At 35.2% G+C, this 16,869-nt stretch overlaps 1 protein-coding gene across 1 annotated transcript in view; it reads left to right on the top strand.

Moving 5' to 3' along the window:
• The window catches only part of LOC124361739, a 28,456-nt gene that overhangs the window by 8,694 nt on the left and 2,893 nt on the right, over positions 1 to 16,869 (top strand). Inside the window, exons 3-9 of the mRNA XM_046815696.1 lie at positions 5,274 to 5,495; positions 5,679 to 5,823; positions 6,556 to 6,723; positions 11,425 to 11,761; positions 13,227 to 13,353; positions 15,402 to 15,631; positions 16,158 to 16,212. Of these exons, the coding sequence (XP_046671652.1) occupies positions 5,274 to 5,495; positions 5,679 to 5,823; positions 6,556 to 6,723; positions 11,425 to 11,761; positions 13,227 to 13,353; positions 15,402 to 15,631; positions 16,158 to 16,212 (1,284 nt within the window). The remainder of the gene's footprint in view (positions 1 to 5,273; positions 5,496 to 5,678; positions 5,824 to 6,555; positions 6,724 to 11,424; positions 11,762 to 13,226; positions 13,354 to 15,401; positions 15,632 to 16,157; positions 16,213 to 16,869) is intronic.

Below are 16,869 nucleotides of genomic sequence, written 5' to 3' on the forward strand. Positions count from 1 at the left end.
TTTATCTTTCCATTTCTGTATGTGTTCATTTTTCTGTGGAGAGGGGCTAAAAAACTATTGTTTGTTTGGGAGTTTTGAGTTGGTGTTTGTATGGGTAACTCGATTACTGAAAGGTAGGGTATGTTTTTACAGTGTTCAATATTGTTATCGAAAAAATCTCCTATTGTTTCTGTTTCCCTTATATCCTAGCATGTTCTGGTGGGAGTCTACAAGTTTTAAGCGGCTGGCTAATTTTCACTGTAGCTATTTCTTTAAGTGGTGATTCTTCTTTTCCTGTAGAGTAGGAAATATAAGTCATAGTAGCTTCTTTTTTCTTTTGAACTTGAAGCGAGACACTGTAGATGTTTTTTTGTTTTATTTGACTTTTTTTGCAGTCAGTGTTTAATATAGATATCTTTTTTTGAGATTCAGGCGTTTTTTGTGGCTGAAGGGTGCTTATTGTTTGATTTATTTGTTATAGGATTTTTATATTTCACTGATTGTGAGAGTTTAGTTTCTAAGTGATCTTGAACTACTGACAATACATGCTCCATTTTGTCTTGACAGATTTTAATTTTAGCTATTTCAAGAAGGAGGTTTGAAGAAGAATTTTGTTGGGTTTCTGTAGAGTTGGTCTGTGTTGCTATAGTGTTGTTTTGAGACATGCAAACGATTATTTTCATCATGGCGCTGACTGCTTTTCATTTTATTTATGATTTCTTTCAGATTTTTTTTATCTCTTTTTCATAATTGCAAATTATTTGCTCTTTTTCTTTGTCCTGTTCTTCGAAAGTAAGAGCAAGTTGAGACTGAAGTTCTTTCTCTTTAGTGAGTTGGTGCTCAGCTTCATTTAGGGCTTCCTTTAAGGTCATGTTTCCGTTGATTAAAACTTCATTTTCACATTCAAGCTCTTCAAATTTTATCTCAAGTTCAGTCCTTCCATGCTCAGTTAACTTGGTGATGTGTTTGACTAGCTCTGAGTTTGTAAGAACTTGGTTGTGCAATTCTTGTTTTAGATTACTATTTTCGATTAGTAGAGCATGTCCTACCTCCGCTTCTAAGTTAAGAGATGTCTAAAGGTCAGCATCATTTAAGTTTTGAATTTTGGCTTGTACATCTTCAATAGTACTTTGTTGCGGGGGATTTTTTCCTTGCTTGTATTAATTTCACTGTCTGAGGAAGTTATGTTGTCTGCATCTTCATCCATTGAGTTTAAGCAGTCGTCTGAGGTCGGGTTTAAATCTTCATTAGTATTGTGAGAGGGGATTTCAATATTTGGGGGAGATCCAACTGATTTAAATACAGGGTGATTACCGGGAAACGCATGTTTTTGACTTGCGTAACATACAAGGAATATCGGTCGGCGACGGCCGGAAGTTGTTGCGCTGTGGAGGGGGGAGTGTGCAATTTTAGTTGTAGCCGAAATGTGGAACTTTGAGCATTGTACGTTTGTCATGCGACGGTTTTACGCAAATGGTGAATCAGTCACTCAGACTCAGCGAGACTTTCGTGCACATTTTAACATTGCACGGCATGGTGCTATCCCTGATCGTAACACGATATTGCGTTGGATACACAATGTTAACACAACTGGATCTTTGCTTAAGAAGAAACCTCCTGGACCGGCAATGACAGTTAGTACCCCTGAGACAGTTGAAAGAGTGCGCCTTGCAACAGTTCAGAGTCCTAGCCGCTCAATTCGGAAGCGGGCGTCTGCTCTCGAACTTCGCCCATCCACAGTGAGGAAGATTTTGGTCACACATCTTAAATTTCATCTTTCAAGCTGGCAGTATGTCATCAATTGAGTCAAGATAACAGATAAGAGACAATGTGTAAATTTTTGTAACACAATGAGTGAAATTTTGGAAGAAAATTACGAAGCAGTTATCCTTATGACTGATGAAGCGCATTTCCACTTGGACGGAGCAGTCAATAAACAGAATTTATGATTTTGGTGTGCAGAAAATCCTCAAAACGTAGCTGAGAGACCTTTTCATAGCTTACGTGTGACTGTGTGGTGTGCGGTTAGTGAAAAGGGGATCATTGGTCCTTATTTTTTTTTAAGACAACGATGGCAGAGCAGTGACAGTGAATGCACAACGGTACCTGGAAATGTTGGAAGAATATCTCTTGCCAGAACCGCGCCGTCAACGTATAGAGATACGTAATGTTTGGTTCCAACAAGATGGGGCAACAGCCCATACGGCTCGCATTAGTATGGAATTCCTTCGGCGAACATTCCCTACAAGAGTGATCTCACGTTTTGGTGATGTCACTTGGCCTTCTCGCTCACCGAATCTTACAATTCCAGATTTCTTTCTGTAGGTATTTTTGAAATCTAGAATTTACATAAACAAGCCATGAACAATAGAGGAACTTAAAGAAGCTATTTGCCAGGAAATCAACGCCATTCCTAGAGATATGTTAGCAAAATCCGTAGCAAGTTTTAAAGAATGCATTCAACACTGTATCCAAGCAGAATGTGGCCACCTTAGAGATGTAATTTTTAAATGCTAAATTGTAAGTAATTTCATAGTTCTGAAATTGCATATTGTGTACACTGTTTTTCCACTCATAAATACATTTTTTGCTTTGAATTGCCTGAGTACTCATTATTTGAAAAACATGCGTTTCTCGGTAATCACCCTGTACTTTTGCAGCTTACCTTAAAGAAATTTTGTTTTTATTTTTGAGATTGTCTGTTAAGTGTGTTCCATAATTGTCCAAATTGTCAGAGTAGGATTCTTTTACTGATGCAGTTTTATTGTCTCCAAAAAAAGTAACAACATACTTAAATGGCTTGTTTTCAGTGTTAACTATTTCTGTTATAGTAGCTGGCCAGTGGCGATAGCCCTTCAGTTTTGTAAAGACTATATCTCCTACTGAAAAATTGTTCATAATAGCAATTATTATGAGGTATAATTAAGTTTAATTTTTTGAAAATTTTTTCTCGAAGTTCAGATGTAAAAGTCCAGGTGCAAAAATAATCAGTTATTAAAAGTTTGGCTGCTTCTTTGTGTCAATGATCGTGAGATCCAGGTGTAAAAATCAGTTTTTAAAAACAATCAGCGTCTGACTCTTTGTTAAAACAGAAGTGTGGTGTCCAATATCAGGTGTCAATAACAAGATTTATCAGTTTTTTTATTTAGAGGTTTGTCTGACTCCTCTTTGTTAAAACGGTAGGGTAGTGTCAATATCAGGATTTATCAGTTTTTTTATTTAGAGGTTTGTCCGACTCCTCTTTTTTGAAATGGAAGGTAATGTCAATATCAAGTGTCAATAACAGGATTTGATTCCATAAAACCAAATTTGTCTGATTTCCAATGTTGTGATTAATTGTCGGGAGTTAGAGTGTTATAATCTAATACCAAGGTAGTCCAGTCAATTGTAAGCAGATAGTCAGCCAGCAGTAGTGTGGAATTTGCTGTGTTTGCAGTCATCAGGTTGTTGCCAGCAGCTGCTACCTAGTCAGACTTGGTTTAGTTTTGATCAATTTATTACTAAGTGAATTTGAAATTACAGATCTGACTATTATTCGTACAGAAAAGCTTGGTATTAGTAATTAGAATAGTTTGTGTTCTTTTTAAAGTATGTTTACTTTAAAGAGTTAAACAATCTTGAGTAATAGTTTTATTGATTAGAGATGTCTAGATTTCTTCTTTGGTAAGCAATTATTGTGTAAATTTATATCAAAGTCAAATCACCTTTATTTACATGTACATAGATTACAGTATTGCGTAAAGATACAATAAAATAAATTAATATATACAATAAAAAGCATTTAGCAAATGACATAGGTTGTTATTTCTTCTAAGTCCTCTAGTTGAATTGATTGTTTAACTCTTTAAAGTAACAACACCACTTAATAATGAAATGTTATCAATCCTTATACAATACTTTAGAATATATTAAAACAATAAAAAGGTCTACTCTAACATTTATCTACATTAAAAAATGAAAAAAAATACATTAAAAAGCAATTAAAGAACTAAAAAAGACAATAGCAGTGCAAAAGTCGTAAATAGCCAAAAATACCTAGATGTACTTTTAAAATGTTGAGGAATAAATATTGTTGATAATTTCACGCATCAAATGACTGTTTTTCAATTGTTATTTGCTCAACACTTCATCAAAATAACAAGTATTGTATAAAGTTAAAAAACTAAAAATACTCTTGTTTTGGGTAAACACAACATCTTCTTGCTGCTTATTTGTCCTGACCACATCACTATGTAGCGGCTGTGTACGTACGCTGCTCTCTCAACCATTCGTGATTCAACTCGCTAGAGTTTTTATATTTTATTGATCTTTACTATTTTGAGAGATGGTTTTCTTTTGTTGCTATCAGCACGGGACAGCACAGAAGATGCTGCTGAGCACCTGCCGATAACCAAAGGCATTACTGTCAGCCCATTCAACTACTAGTTCTTTTCAAATGGAAAGCCTGAAAAAAACTATTAGAAGAGACAGTGCTATCTGAATGGGTGACATCCGACAAATCAGAAAGTACCAATTATTATTTTTCTTGTCCAGGACAGGATCAACTGAAAAAACAAACATTTTGTGGGATAGCCTGGTAAGCTCAGCATATATCCTGGTAGCTGGATCATATATTGCTCAGTCTAAATTGTCTTTTAATCATTGAGCAAAGAAACTATCCACCAGCTAGTAGATGCTTACAGTAACAAGTGTAATGAAGAGTTTACCTACTGGTACATCTTATTTCAGTGATAAAACAATACTGAACAGAAGGTTAAATTCAAGTCACACAATAGAAGTACCTCACATTAGATCCAAATATTGGCTTTTTAAGTTACAGCACTGAGGTTGATTTTGTTCAGTGTCTTGACCATTTGAGGTGTATAGTGAAAACATTTTATGCTATCTAGAATTTCACACCTGAACCAAAAACTATCGGTAGACCACATGTAGTGGGTTTAAGCTGTGTATTTGTAAAAACTTCTTCACAAGTAAACAACCTTTATTTTATTTGTTGATTAAAACAACAATGCCAATGGTGCAGTGTAGCGGGTACAATGGTTTTGCAACAACTGGATCAAGCAACGTCGAGCGTGTCTGCTGCTTGGATGGGTGACCGCCACTCGGGGTGCTCGTGTCCTTGCAAGCAGTCCGCCGCCCCAGCCGTTGGTGGTAATTCGGAAGTCGTCTTTAAGCCGTTGGTCACCAGGAAAAGTGTTAGAGAGGACTTCTTAGCACTAACCTTGCCTGGTAAAATAAGACGTCTTCACTTTAAAACATACAATTTATTAAATTGGAAAATGTCTTTGTTTCAGTTCGATGCAGAAATAGAATGTGTTCTAACGGGTCAGATCTCATCAACCCCTTTTGTGGTGTTTCGAAGTGGCCATATTTTACCACTACAACAAGCTCTTGATAGAAGAAAAGAACCGCCTCCTGAAAAGCCACTCCTTGCAGACGATGAGACTATCAGTAGCGCTCACTTGATATCATTGATAGGTTCGGTGGTAGCTGCACTATTCACAAAAACACCAAAGGTAAATTCAGTCACCACTTTATTACAGAATTGCACGGATTGATGTGATATTTGTAGAATGCATGGTATTCAGAGGCACGTAGATAGTCAGTTATGTATGTATTACCCAAAAATTGTTGATTCATACCCAACAAACGTAATAAAGAAAAATACATCTAATGACATCCCATTCATTATTGTGTAGGGAGAACACTATCTACATCTGATTCCCTTGGAGGAAGGCTTGATGCCTCAGTCTCGTCTGCAGTTGAAGAGGAAAACAGAAGATGAGGTGCAGCTTATTGGGTACACCTTGGTCACTTACGAATCTTGCCATCTGTTAACTTTGTGTGAGTATTTGTTCATAACATGAAAGTAGTACTATTATTTCCAAATCAGTCCTAAAAGAATGCCTCCTTGAAGAACTCGAAAATGATCTAGCTTGAATGATTTATATAACCATAAATACAATCAGAGATAAAGTATAATATCTCTGAAAATAATAAAGTGAAAATTGAGATATTTAACAGATTCTGAAGTTAGGAGATAGATACACATTCTGTCACTATTTGTTCAAGTATTTTCTCGAAAAAAGAAAAAAAAACGTAGAGTTATTTAAGAAATAACATTTAGAATATGGGAAATTCTAGGATTGCGGGTAAAATAATTTAGCAAATGCAGTTTTTACTCATTTTAATACAGACAATCAAAAAGAAGTTTTCTTAAAATTCTAAATATTCAAAATTTTTAGATGTTTAAAAGAAATAGAGCATCATATATTACTCCAAATTTTATTTATGTTTGGATATGAAGTGTATATAGTACATAGTCTCGAAAAGGAAGACATCTTTTCATGAGAGCAAACTTAAGAAATGGATTTATCTATAAAGATAATCTATTTCAATAGAATGTATACAAAATTATAATCTGTATTATTTACAATTTGAATATTTAAAAAAATTTAGGATGTATACTAGCCAGCCATGCTGCTTATTGTATATAAAACTAAATTGTAATTTCAATTTGTGTAATTAGTTTCTTACAGTTGTTCGATATTATATGATATCTTGTTTGTTGTCCAGGGTCAGACAGTCAACTCTACAGTTTAGAACTCCCAGCCCGTGGCTGTGAGCAGTTTCCAGGCAGAACTCTAACAACTCTGACCGGCATCAGTCCTCGTCACCAGACAGCCATGTTGGCTCTCAGCTCCACTCATCTGGCTATCTACGGCGCTCGTGAAAATGAGGAGGGTAAGTAACTCTTGCTATCCATCAGAGTAATTGATTGTAGTGATTGTCTAAGGAGTTCATGACTGGCTGATTAGTTAATGCTCATCCAGTTGAACTAATGTGAAAATGAGAAGGGTAAGTAACTCTTGTTATCCATCAGAGTAATTGATTGTAGTGATTGTCTAAGGAGTTCATGACTGGCTGATTAGTTAATGCTCATCCAGTTGAACTAATGTGAAAATGAGAAGGGTAAGTAACTCTTGTTATCCATCAAAGTAATTGATTGTAGTGATTGTCTGGCTGATTAGTTAATGCTCATCCAGTTGAACTAATGTGAAAATGAGAAGGGTAAGTAACTCTTGTTATCCATCAGAGTAATTGATTGTAGTGATTGTCTGGCTGATTAGTTAATGCTCATCCAGTTGAACTAATGTGAAAATGAGAAGGGTAAGTAACTCTTGTTATCCATCAAAGTAATTGATTGTAGTGATTGTCTGGCTGATTAGTTAATGCTCATCCAGTTGAACTAATGTAAAAATGAGAAGGGTAAGTAACTCTTGTTATCCATCAGAGTAATTGATTGTAGTGATTGTCTAAGGAGTTCATGACTGGCTGATTAGTTAATACTCATCCAGTTGAACTAATGTGAAAGCACCAAAGCTGATGTTATATATTTTTAAACAGAAATGACAACCACTATCACACCCATAAAGAAGGGAATGCTTGATCAGACAAGCTTTAGTTAACGGCAGAATACATATTTTATGATGATTGTGATTCTTAGTGCCAAGAGCCTATCAAAGTATTATGGCCAACAAATTTGATCAAGTTTAAAAAAAGTGTGAAATGTACGTGTTATATGGAAGAAAATTGATATTAGTTCTAAACTGCAACTACAGTAGAACCTCGGTTAACCGAGGTAATTGGGACCGAGGGTACCTCGGATACGGCGAACCTCGGATAACACGGAACGTAACCTAAAAATCCGTTACCGGGGCTAAAAAATAGCTCAAGATATACTAAAAACATGAACAAAAGTTATTAACTGAACTGTTTGTTTAGTTTATTAGTACAAGAAATGTTATTAGTACGCAATAAAACGTGAGAGGAAACGGTAACACTCACAATACTAAACACTGTTTTAAATATAACACTCAATTTATTGCACAACTGAATACGTATGATATAGGCTACACAATGTACAGAAGTTTAGTTACAGTACAGTATTCCTGTTTACAAAATTAAATCAAAGAAATGAAAATTAATTTACTGTACATTGTACAAAAATAAACAAAGTAAGCTAATCTTTTTTTCCCAAAGAAAATCAGTTTATTGTTTTTTGACTTAGATTAGAGGATCTTAGGCTAGCCGCCCTGTTGCGCCAGCGTCGCAGCCAAACTAAATCGTTTGTTGTTGCGGTTTCTTGTTGTTCAATGTATGCCAGTGCTCCCTCGATCGTTCTTAGACCTTCTGTATGTGATATTTTCTCAGTCGCCCCATCAGGTTCATCGCTGTTAAAAAAAACTTTTGTTTTACGTAACCGTAACGCAATCAAAAGGCAGCAGTTGTAATTGGTATGAAATTAGTTTTTGGATTGATGAATGGGCAAACATTTAACTAAAGTGTAACAAATATACTGTAGTTTGTGTTAAAAAATTGATGTTGGATTATGTTTTTATGTTAAAATTTTGCATAAATAAAAAATCAAAAACTTACTTGTCATCATCTTCTGGTTGGTTGAGCATCTGGATAATCACGTCATCAGTTAGGGCCTGATCCTCATCTCCATTGATCCATTCACTGATGTCCTCTGCACTGATGGGCTCAGCCACTGGAAGGTGGTTACAAAGATTCACAAGCTCTTCATTTTCAGGAGGGACATGCTCTTGGCTGGTTTTCAGGAGCAGCTGTCTCTTGGCGGCTTTGCCTTTTCAATTCCGAAAAGTTTGCGCCATGACCTTCTTATAGTGTCCTCCCTAACGTTATCCCAAGCTTCTGACACCCAGTAGACAACATCTTTCATTGTGATTAACTTGAGAGCATCAGTGACACCCAGCCCGTCCTCTAGCTTCTCCAGTAGATTTCTAAGCAGCCTCTTTTTGTAGTTTCGCTTAAAAGTTTCTAGAACTCCCTGGTCTAGAGGCTGGATGAGGGCAGTAACGTTTGGAGGCAAAAATAAGGCTCTAATGCCATCGCTGACTAGCTCATCAGCATCTGGATGGGACGAAGCGTTGTCAAGAATAAGAAGGCCTTGCGAGGGAGTTTTTTTGTTCTCCAAGAAAGCTTCAACGACTGGAACGAATTCCTCAAAAAAACCATTGTTTTGAAAAATCCGCGAGTCCATCCATGCGTTTTTCTGGTTTGTGTATGTGCTGGGAAATGTGTCCACATTAGTATTTTTAAAAGCACGTGGCTTTTTATACTTGCCTATTACAACTGGTTTGAGTTTCAAACTTCCTGCAGCATTGGCACATCCTAAAACTGTAACTCGATCTTTAGATTTCTTATACCCAGGAGCTGATGTTTCCTGCTGACTGGCTAAAGTTTTTGAGGGCAACATTCTGAAGTTAAGGCCTGTCTCATCACAGTTGAATATTTGATCGGATGTAAGACCCTCACTCAAAATCAATTTTCTTATTTTTTACTTCAAAAACTGTCACATCAGTTTCATTACCTGAAAGTTTTTCCCCAGATATATTAAGTTGCCGCACTCCATAACGGTTCTTCCATCGCATTAACCACCCGGAACTAGCGGTAAAAAGGTTCATCGCCATCGCCAAAAGATTTATGGAAATCTAGCGCTTTTGCCTGCAAAATAGGCCCACTTATTGGACTTCCCCTTGCTCTCATTTCCGAAAACCATAAGAATAAAGCCTCGGAAGTTTTTTTCATACTCACACTTTTTAAACGTTTTTCTCTCTGAATTGCAATTGGAATTTAAGCTCTGAGCACCCCATTTTTCTAACTCAGCCCTCTTCCTCCTCCAAATCTCCGACGGTAACCTCACCAACACCCAAGTCTTTAGCGACTGTTCTTATTGACTCACCATTGTCCAGACGGGACGAATCGCATTTAGTTTAGTCTCTAAGGACACAACGACACGTTTGCGTTTAGCACTCATTTACACCTACTGGTAACTGCACTTAAACACACAAATAAAAAAAACAGTGATAGACACTTGACTTGTAAAAGTAAACAAAGGACTGCCACTGAGACGAAATGGCGTCTTCGGGCAGACCGATGATGCACGAACACATCCGAGCTGAAGCTGTACACCAGGACAGCCCACTAGATGCGCAATAAGCTACGGAGTCGAAATCGGGGTGGTGGGGAGAGCGAGTGGCTCAGTCGCGTCTCGGCATTGAAACAGTTCGCATTGGTCCGGCGGCGAGCGGTGTCGGGTTACAACACCTGCAGCTGCTCTGGCGAGCGGGTGTCGGGTGACAGTGCCGTATGCATTCGGCAAAGATAAGCGCTAAGCTACGCAAAATATTTGGCCGAGGAAACACAACAGTTGCCAACAATTTACTGTACAGTAGTTTTAACGCAATTGCAGGCTAGCGTGCGTATTGCGATAAAAGGAGCACCCAAAACGCTCATTACTGTACGTAGTTTGTGCGTGTTTCTTTTGCTTTTTAAATAAAAAAAATCGTCCGAGGACGGCCTCGGTTAACCCGAGTCTCGGTTAAGCGAGGCTCGGTTAACCGAGGTTCTACTGTACTATGAAACAGTAAAGTTTCTCACCGTGGATATGATTATTCTTAACTCTTCCGATATGGGAAATTCTGCTCGGTATAAAGAAATCTATTTGCATTGGATGATCAATCTCGCAACAAACGTTTTGGTCTACGGTTGCGAACTGTAGTACGTAAAACTGGCGATGACACCAGTTTTGATCAATTCATAATTGTCGGTCACCTTTTATCAATCTGAAACTGGTTGTCATAGCAACTGAGAGCCATTTACACACATTCTTAGAGCGATGTTCTAAAATTGGCTAATTTACAAATAGCGCATATTTATTGAAATAAGCCAAAGTTAATTTTTGAAAACACCTTATTTTTGTTATATTTGTAACATTTATGAAAAGTTAGAAAAAGCATACGAAACTTTTTGTAATATTTCTGGGTTTGAACGCCTATATTTTGTTTCAAAATTATTTTCATTTTTTTGATATTCAAGATTGAATTACCAGTTCATTTTTTAAATGAGATATTACATATATTGTAAAAATTGTTAGTACAAAATGGAAAATTATTTTCATAAATTTGAAATATATTCCTCTATTTTCTGTAATGTAATGGACATTTCTTAAAAATGTCACTTAAATTATATAAACTTTCTTTTAGTTTTTAACTTGAAGTAAGCACAATGTCAATATTTTGGGTACCTGTAAAACTCATACAATTAAAGAAAATTGCAAACCTTATTTCAGTGTCAGGAGAGCTAAATAAAGAGGTTTTATAAAGTAAGGAGTACGTACTTTACCCTTTTTGGTAAAGTAAGGAGATACGAAGTACTAAATAAAATTTCCAATCATGATGTAAAGTATTCCACCTTATCTTGTAATAGTTCATGTATGTTAAAACCTTGTAATAGTTCATGTATATTAAAACCACATTGTGTACATCATTCTTGTTAATTTACCAAGTGATAATCGCTTATTAATTGAGAATGTATCCCAATTTAGTGTATTCACTATATTGAAAATCTTTGTTACAGGTGCTCTGGTACTAATATTCAACACACAACTGTACGTGCGCCAATGCAGTATGCAGTTCAAGATGTACACAACACCGGCACGGCTGTGGGCAGGGGGACAACACGCCGTGCTGGTGGTGACAGGACAGCATGTAGCCGTTGTGCCGTTCTACCTGGGCAAGCAGAGGTTGGCTGCACTGGTAGGCTCACAGGCCCCTGACTCTGCCCCTCCCGCAACCCTGGCTGTGTGGCAGACCACCGCAGTCAAAGAGGAAGTAGAGGAGCTGAAACCGGACACTCAGCCTCAGATGTTTCGGCTCATCCAGACACACATTGAGGAGGGGCTCTCACAGAGGATGTACGCCTACTTAAGATATCTTAAATTTTTATTCTAATCCTGAGTCTAAATTATTAATCCAACATTTTGTCATGTTGTTCAACGTTTAACTGCTAGATCACAGTTTTCATAGTTTATGTTGTAAGTTGTTGTACAAGTTCGTGGGATAGTGCAATTATTAGCTGTTTAACACTCCCAACTAAATCTAAATGACTTCAAAGGAATACTGTAATTTTGGCTATTTATTTGCTAGTGAAAGGGATGTACAAGCTTCAAACAAGCTAAATCGAAGGGTTGAAGCAGTGTAATTGGTTTGTTAGTTCTTGAAATGTATTTTAGTCTCAGTTCTTTAAAATACCTTTCCTAAAGGCAGCAAAAAAATCCCGTCATAAGGAATTGCAATATAGGTAACATTTTGCGGTTTTATTTTAATCAGACCCACAGAAAAAACAGCTGAATATAAGGATATATCTTTACAGTATGCTGAAACCAATAACTTGTTTTAGATTTTTTTAAATCAAGTTTTCTTTTCTAAGAATTTATTATAAATTGTATAAATTTTTTAAACTATACTTCATTAAAAGTGTAATTTCTTTGAAGTAAATTATAAATCATTTAAAAAAAACTTGTCATTCAATGAAGTTATTATACATGCTATAACAAGTTCACATGCTTTTCAGATTTTTACTATTGGTCTGTTTACAAAATTACTAAAAATGTTCATGTTAAATAGGCATTTATGAAAACACCCTGTGGGGTTTTAATCATAGGCATGATTTCATGTAGAGTAATTAAACATTGTTTTATATTTTTTTGTTTTTAAGGAAGTTATCTTAAAGCACTGTTATCCAGAAACTAAACAAAAAAAATATACTCACCCAAAATCTTTCACATAGAGACTGTTACTTTCAATCAAGACTTTTGGGAATTTGAGGCAATGGCATTGATTATAAAATTTTTATATTTTAATTCATAGATTGCATCTGAGAATAATTTAGTAATAAAACATAAAGTAAAACAGGTGAATTCCAAGCATTTGCCTTTTTACTGCTTGGAAACATCGATAATTGAACACATCGATTACATGTGCATTGCTATCAGTTAGCAGGATGCATTACATCATAGTGCCATAATTTTGAGCTTTTAATTTTACTGATAATGTCAACTAACTAACAAAAATTTATTTCTTATGTCTAGTTCAATTTTTATTTTATGGTTCTAATTTTCTTTTCTTTTGTGCAATAGTTATATCAGTTTGGGGAAAATGAAATCAGCTAAGTCAATTGTATTAAATTATTAATTATGGTGAAAACATTGCACTATAAAAGTTGACCAGTGTTAGCGATTTACAGAATTGAAGATTGGAAATTCCAGTGTTATGAGATCAATATCCAAGTTGTTTGGAGCAAAATCCTCAGTTTAACTGTTTATTGTAACTAACATTTTTGTAATTTTCTTAAAAACTTTTATTTCTTTTTATTTTTAGGATTGCTCAGATGTTGTTCCCAATAGCCATAGATTCGAATGATCCAGAAGGACTAACCACACTTCTAAAAAATATTAATGACATTCCAGAGTCGTGTATCATTGCTGTACTCTCATTTTGTCTCAAGGTATGTACACATTCAAGGTTCAAATAATCATAAGAAAGGACAAGATATGATTTTTTCTGTTGTTTGTGATTACCTCCATGAAATATTGTTACAGTTATAAAAGTCTTGATTTGACATTAATCCTGCATGTTTAGAATTTAAACTGGAGTGGTGTGATTAGTTTAACCCTTCGCACGCAACGCCAAGACATGTAAAAACAATATTTCTGTAAAGCTAATTTTAGTTCAAAGGTAATTTTTATTTTAACTGAATTATAAAAGGTAAAAGCAAACAAGTATAAAACAGTGCATTTTATTTAAATTTAGCGTATTTATTGATAAAAATTAAAAGAACTATTTTCAAAACTGTTATTTTAATTTTGTTGTAAAATTCAACTAAACTGAAAAGTTTAATTACATTTTACTATAAAACAAGATAAATATTTCAAACTAATCACAATACTACTACACAATGAAGAATAATAATAAGATATGTAGTAGACACGTGTGCAAGCTCGTTTCAACCGAGAAAGCCACCGATAAGTTTGTTTATGGCTCTGTAGGAGACACAGAACTGACAAGCAGGTGGTCGGAGTTAGACAAAGGGCGCTCCCGCTCCCCTACCGCAGAGTGCAGGTCCTTTATAAATACTTCCTTCACAACCGTGATAAGCACGGACCGTGTACCAGGCATTTTGTGAACTAAAAAACTCTCCAAGAGACATAATCTATAATATCGGATATAACTGTGTTTGGCTGGCGTTTTGGTCAGTCTACCATTTCGTCTACGGCATGGGAAGGTTTAAGACATGGACGTAGAAAATTAGATGTACATACAATATATAACTGATATTGTAAATATTGCTTCAATAAATAATGTTTTATTAAAGAGGGAAGAAAGTCATATAAGAGTGTGAGGAGCAGGCTTATATTTACCAGATTGAAAGATTGTTTGTTCCTATCCTCAATATAGAAACATAAAATAAACAATGTAGGTTATTTCATGTTTACTTTGTTAATCACAGATAGATTCAGTTTGAAGTGTTTCTATTATTAGGTTGCATTTTCACTGAACCTATTTTACACACTATAATGTACAAGGCAGGTGTACGACACACCACATTTCCCATAAGCTTCACTGAGGTTGCATCCAGAATTTCAAGTCTGCAGTTTATTTCATTCTTGAGGACAGACATACAATAATACAGAAATGTTTAGATCCCTCTGGCATACAAAAGAAACTGTGCCAAATTCTTACGTTAAAATATTGGTTTTAGTCAGGGTAGATCAAGACAGATATTGGACAATTTAGGCTACCAATTGAACAGTTGTTTAAATAATGGAAATATCGAAATAAAAGATTGTAGAAGGATTGATAATTTTCTCTAAAATTACTTGAAAAAACAATTCCATCATATCTCATGATGAAAACGTATGTTTTGGGAGTGTCAAACTTGGGGAGGTTTAGTATATAAGAAATAAAAAAACTAAATTTGAGATTACATTTATTCTTTTACCCCATAAACATAGATTTATTCTCATGTATAAATTTATTACATATGTATATTATTGATGTGCAGGTTTTAGCAGTCAAAATATCAATTAAGGAAAACCCTCCCTTATTGGTTGTTTCGGTTGCATTATGAGATGCTTGTTGTATTCTTTATAAAATGAGTAGTTAATTGTATCCTTTAACTTCATAAAGAAATTACTTTATACATATTACTTTTATAATAGTGGTAATTAAATAAGTAGTGGCTTAGAATAATTTAGCTTAGCGCTGCTTGTATTTAAGTTAAAATTGAACATTGAAATATGAAACATCTTATTAAAAATGGGTAATAGTTTGACATTTTCGTTATGATTTTGAGCGTTTTTCTCTAAGAAAGCATGATTAAACCAAAATAAAAAAAGTTGGATATTTTTATTAAAAACATCTAGGTTGTGCAATATGCTGTAAAAGCACGTTGAAAGGTTCCAGTAATCTTGAGAACATCTCACAATCGTACTGTTACTGTTTCTCCATCCCTGAGGGTTTATTACAATGTTGTATTTGTGTACAATGTTGCAGGACATAGAAACGCCAGGACACAAGGAACTGCTAAGACTTGTGTTGTCTCTCCCCATGACAGCAGACTTGAGCACTCTCGGACTGCTGAGGCACAAGCTGAAGCTAGGGACAGTGCTGAATCTGCTGAGACAACTGTCCGAGGCCATGCTCCTGACTCCTGGAGACCCTCAGCTCGTGGAGTGGGCTACCCTACTGCTGGACGCCTACTACCAACAGTACCTCCTCTCTAGGTATCTAATCTCCCATCATATTGTAACATTCCTCAACTTGTTCAAATTGTTTTAAATTTAAATGAAGGATAAGTGAATCCATTTAAAATGAACTTTTTAAAAGTGAGTTAACTCTTTTGATTTTGTCTCGTGTTACTATTTTAGCAGAATATTAAGAAATAAGGTTTTGTCTATTCTACCACATGTACATTTTTCTTCACCAATTCATGAACAGTTTACCTTTCACACAAATAGTTACATTGTACGGTTAAGAATAATCATAACCATGAGTTTTAATTTTACCTGGTGAAATAAAGAACAATATTATTCATAATTATTTTTATTCACTCAATGGTCACCTTTACTTTTGATGATTGTCAAAATATGTAATACATTTTTTTTGGTTCAATTCTCAGTATTTTTTAGAAGCCAACTAAGTTGCAGTTCCCTGTAACTGAAATTATTTCAAATTCACATCAGTCTGGGGACTTTCGCTATTTATTAAACGAAAACATTGTCTTATTATTCAATGTCTTATTGTCCACAGAGATCCAGCTGTGATAGAAGTTTTGTCAGAACTGAAGGCTATAGTGGATAAGCAGGTGAGACCAGTATTTTGTTTATTGTTTCTGTTTTAGGTAGTTGTGTTTGATAATGTTGTATAAGTAATCGGGTATCTAAATGCAAAGAAATCATTTTAATTCATTTAGGACTATTACAATGATGTGTTATTATTATTGAGTCAGAAAGGATTTTGTGTTTTGGATAATTATTATGTGAAGAATGTAATGTATGTAGATGAGTTTTTGAAAAAATAGTACACTCTTATTTATTTAATATAAATGTGCGGACATGTTATGTTATAAAGGAGTATGTGGAGTACAAATACACAGAGTGTGATGCGATCTGTGTATTTTATTTCATATGTTCACTTGTATTTTATATTTTGAATATATATGATAATTCATAATCATATATATTGTTTCTTTAATCTTATAAGTTCAAGTAAAACTAATTTCCTTTGCATGTTTTTTTGGCCAAGAAGCTTTGAAATTGAATTTAGACCTAAAAGGACTCTTGTGCTGCTTTTGGTTTGGAAAGATATTCTGGATGGATAAGGTTAGTAGTAGGTGTCGCCCTGTCTAGATCCATGAGGAAGGATTTTAGGCATTAATCTCAGTGATGTCTCCTTGGAAGAAGGGGAGACCAGCTCTGTACCAGACTCTCCAGTTAAAGTAGTTAGGGGGCACACCCTTATG

This window comes from Homalodisca vitripennis, chromosome 5 (assembly GCF_021130785.1).
Source record: "Homalodisca vitripennis isolate AUS2020 chromosome 5, UT_GWSS_2.1, whole genome shotgun sequence".
NCBI lineage: Eukaryota > Metazoa > Arthropoda > Insecta > Hemiptera > Cicadellidae > Homalodisca > Homalodisca vitripennis.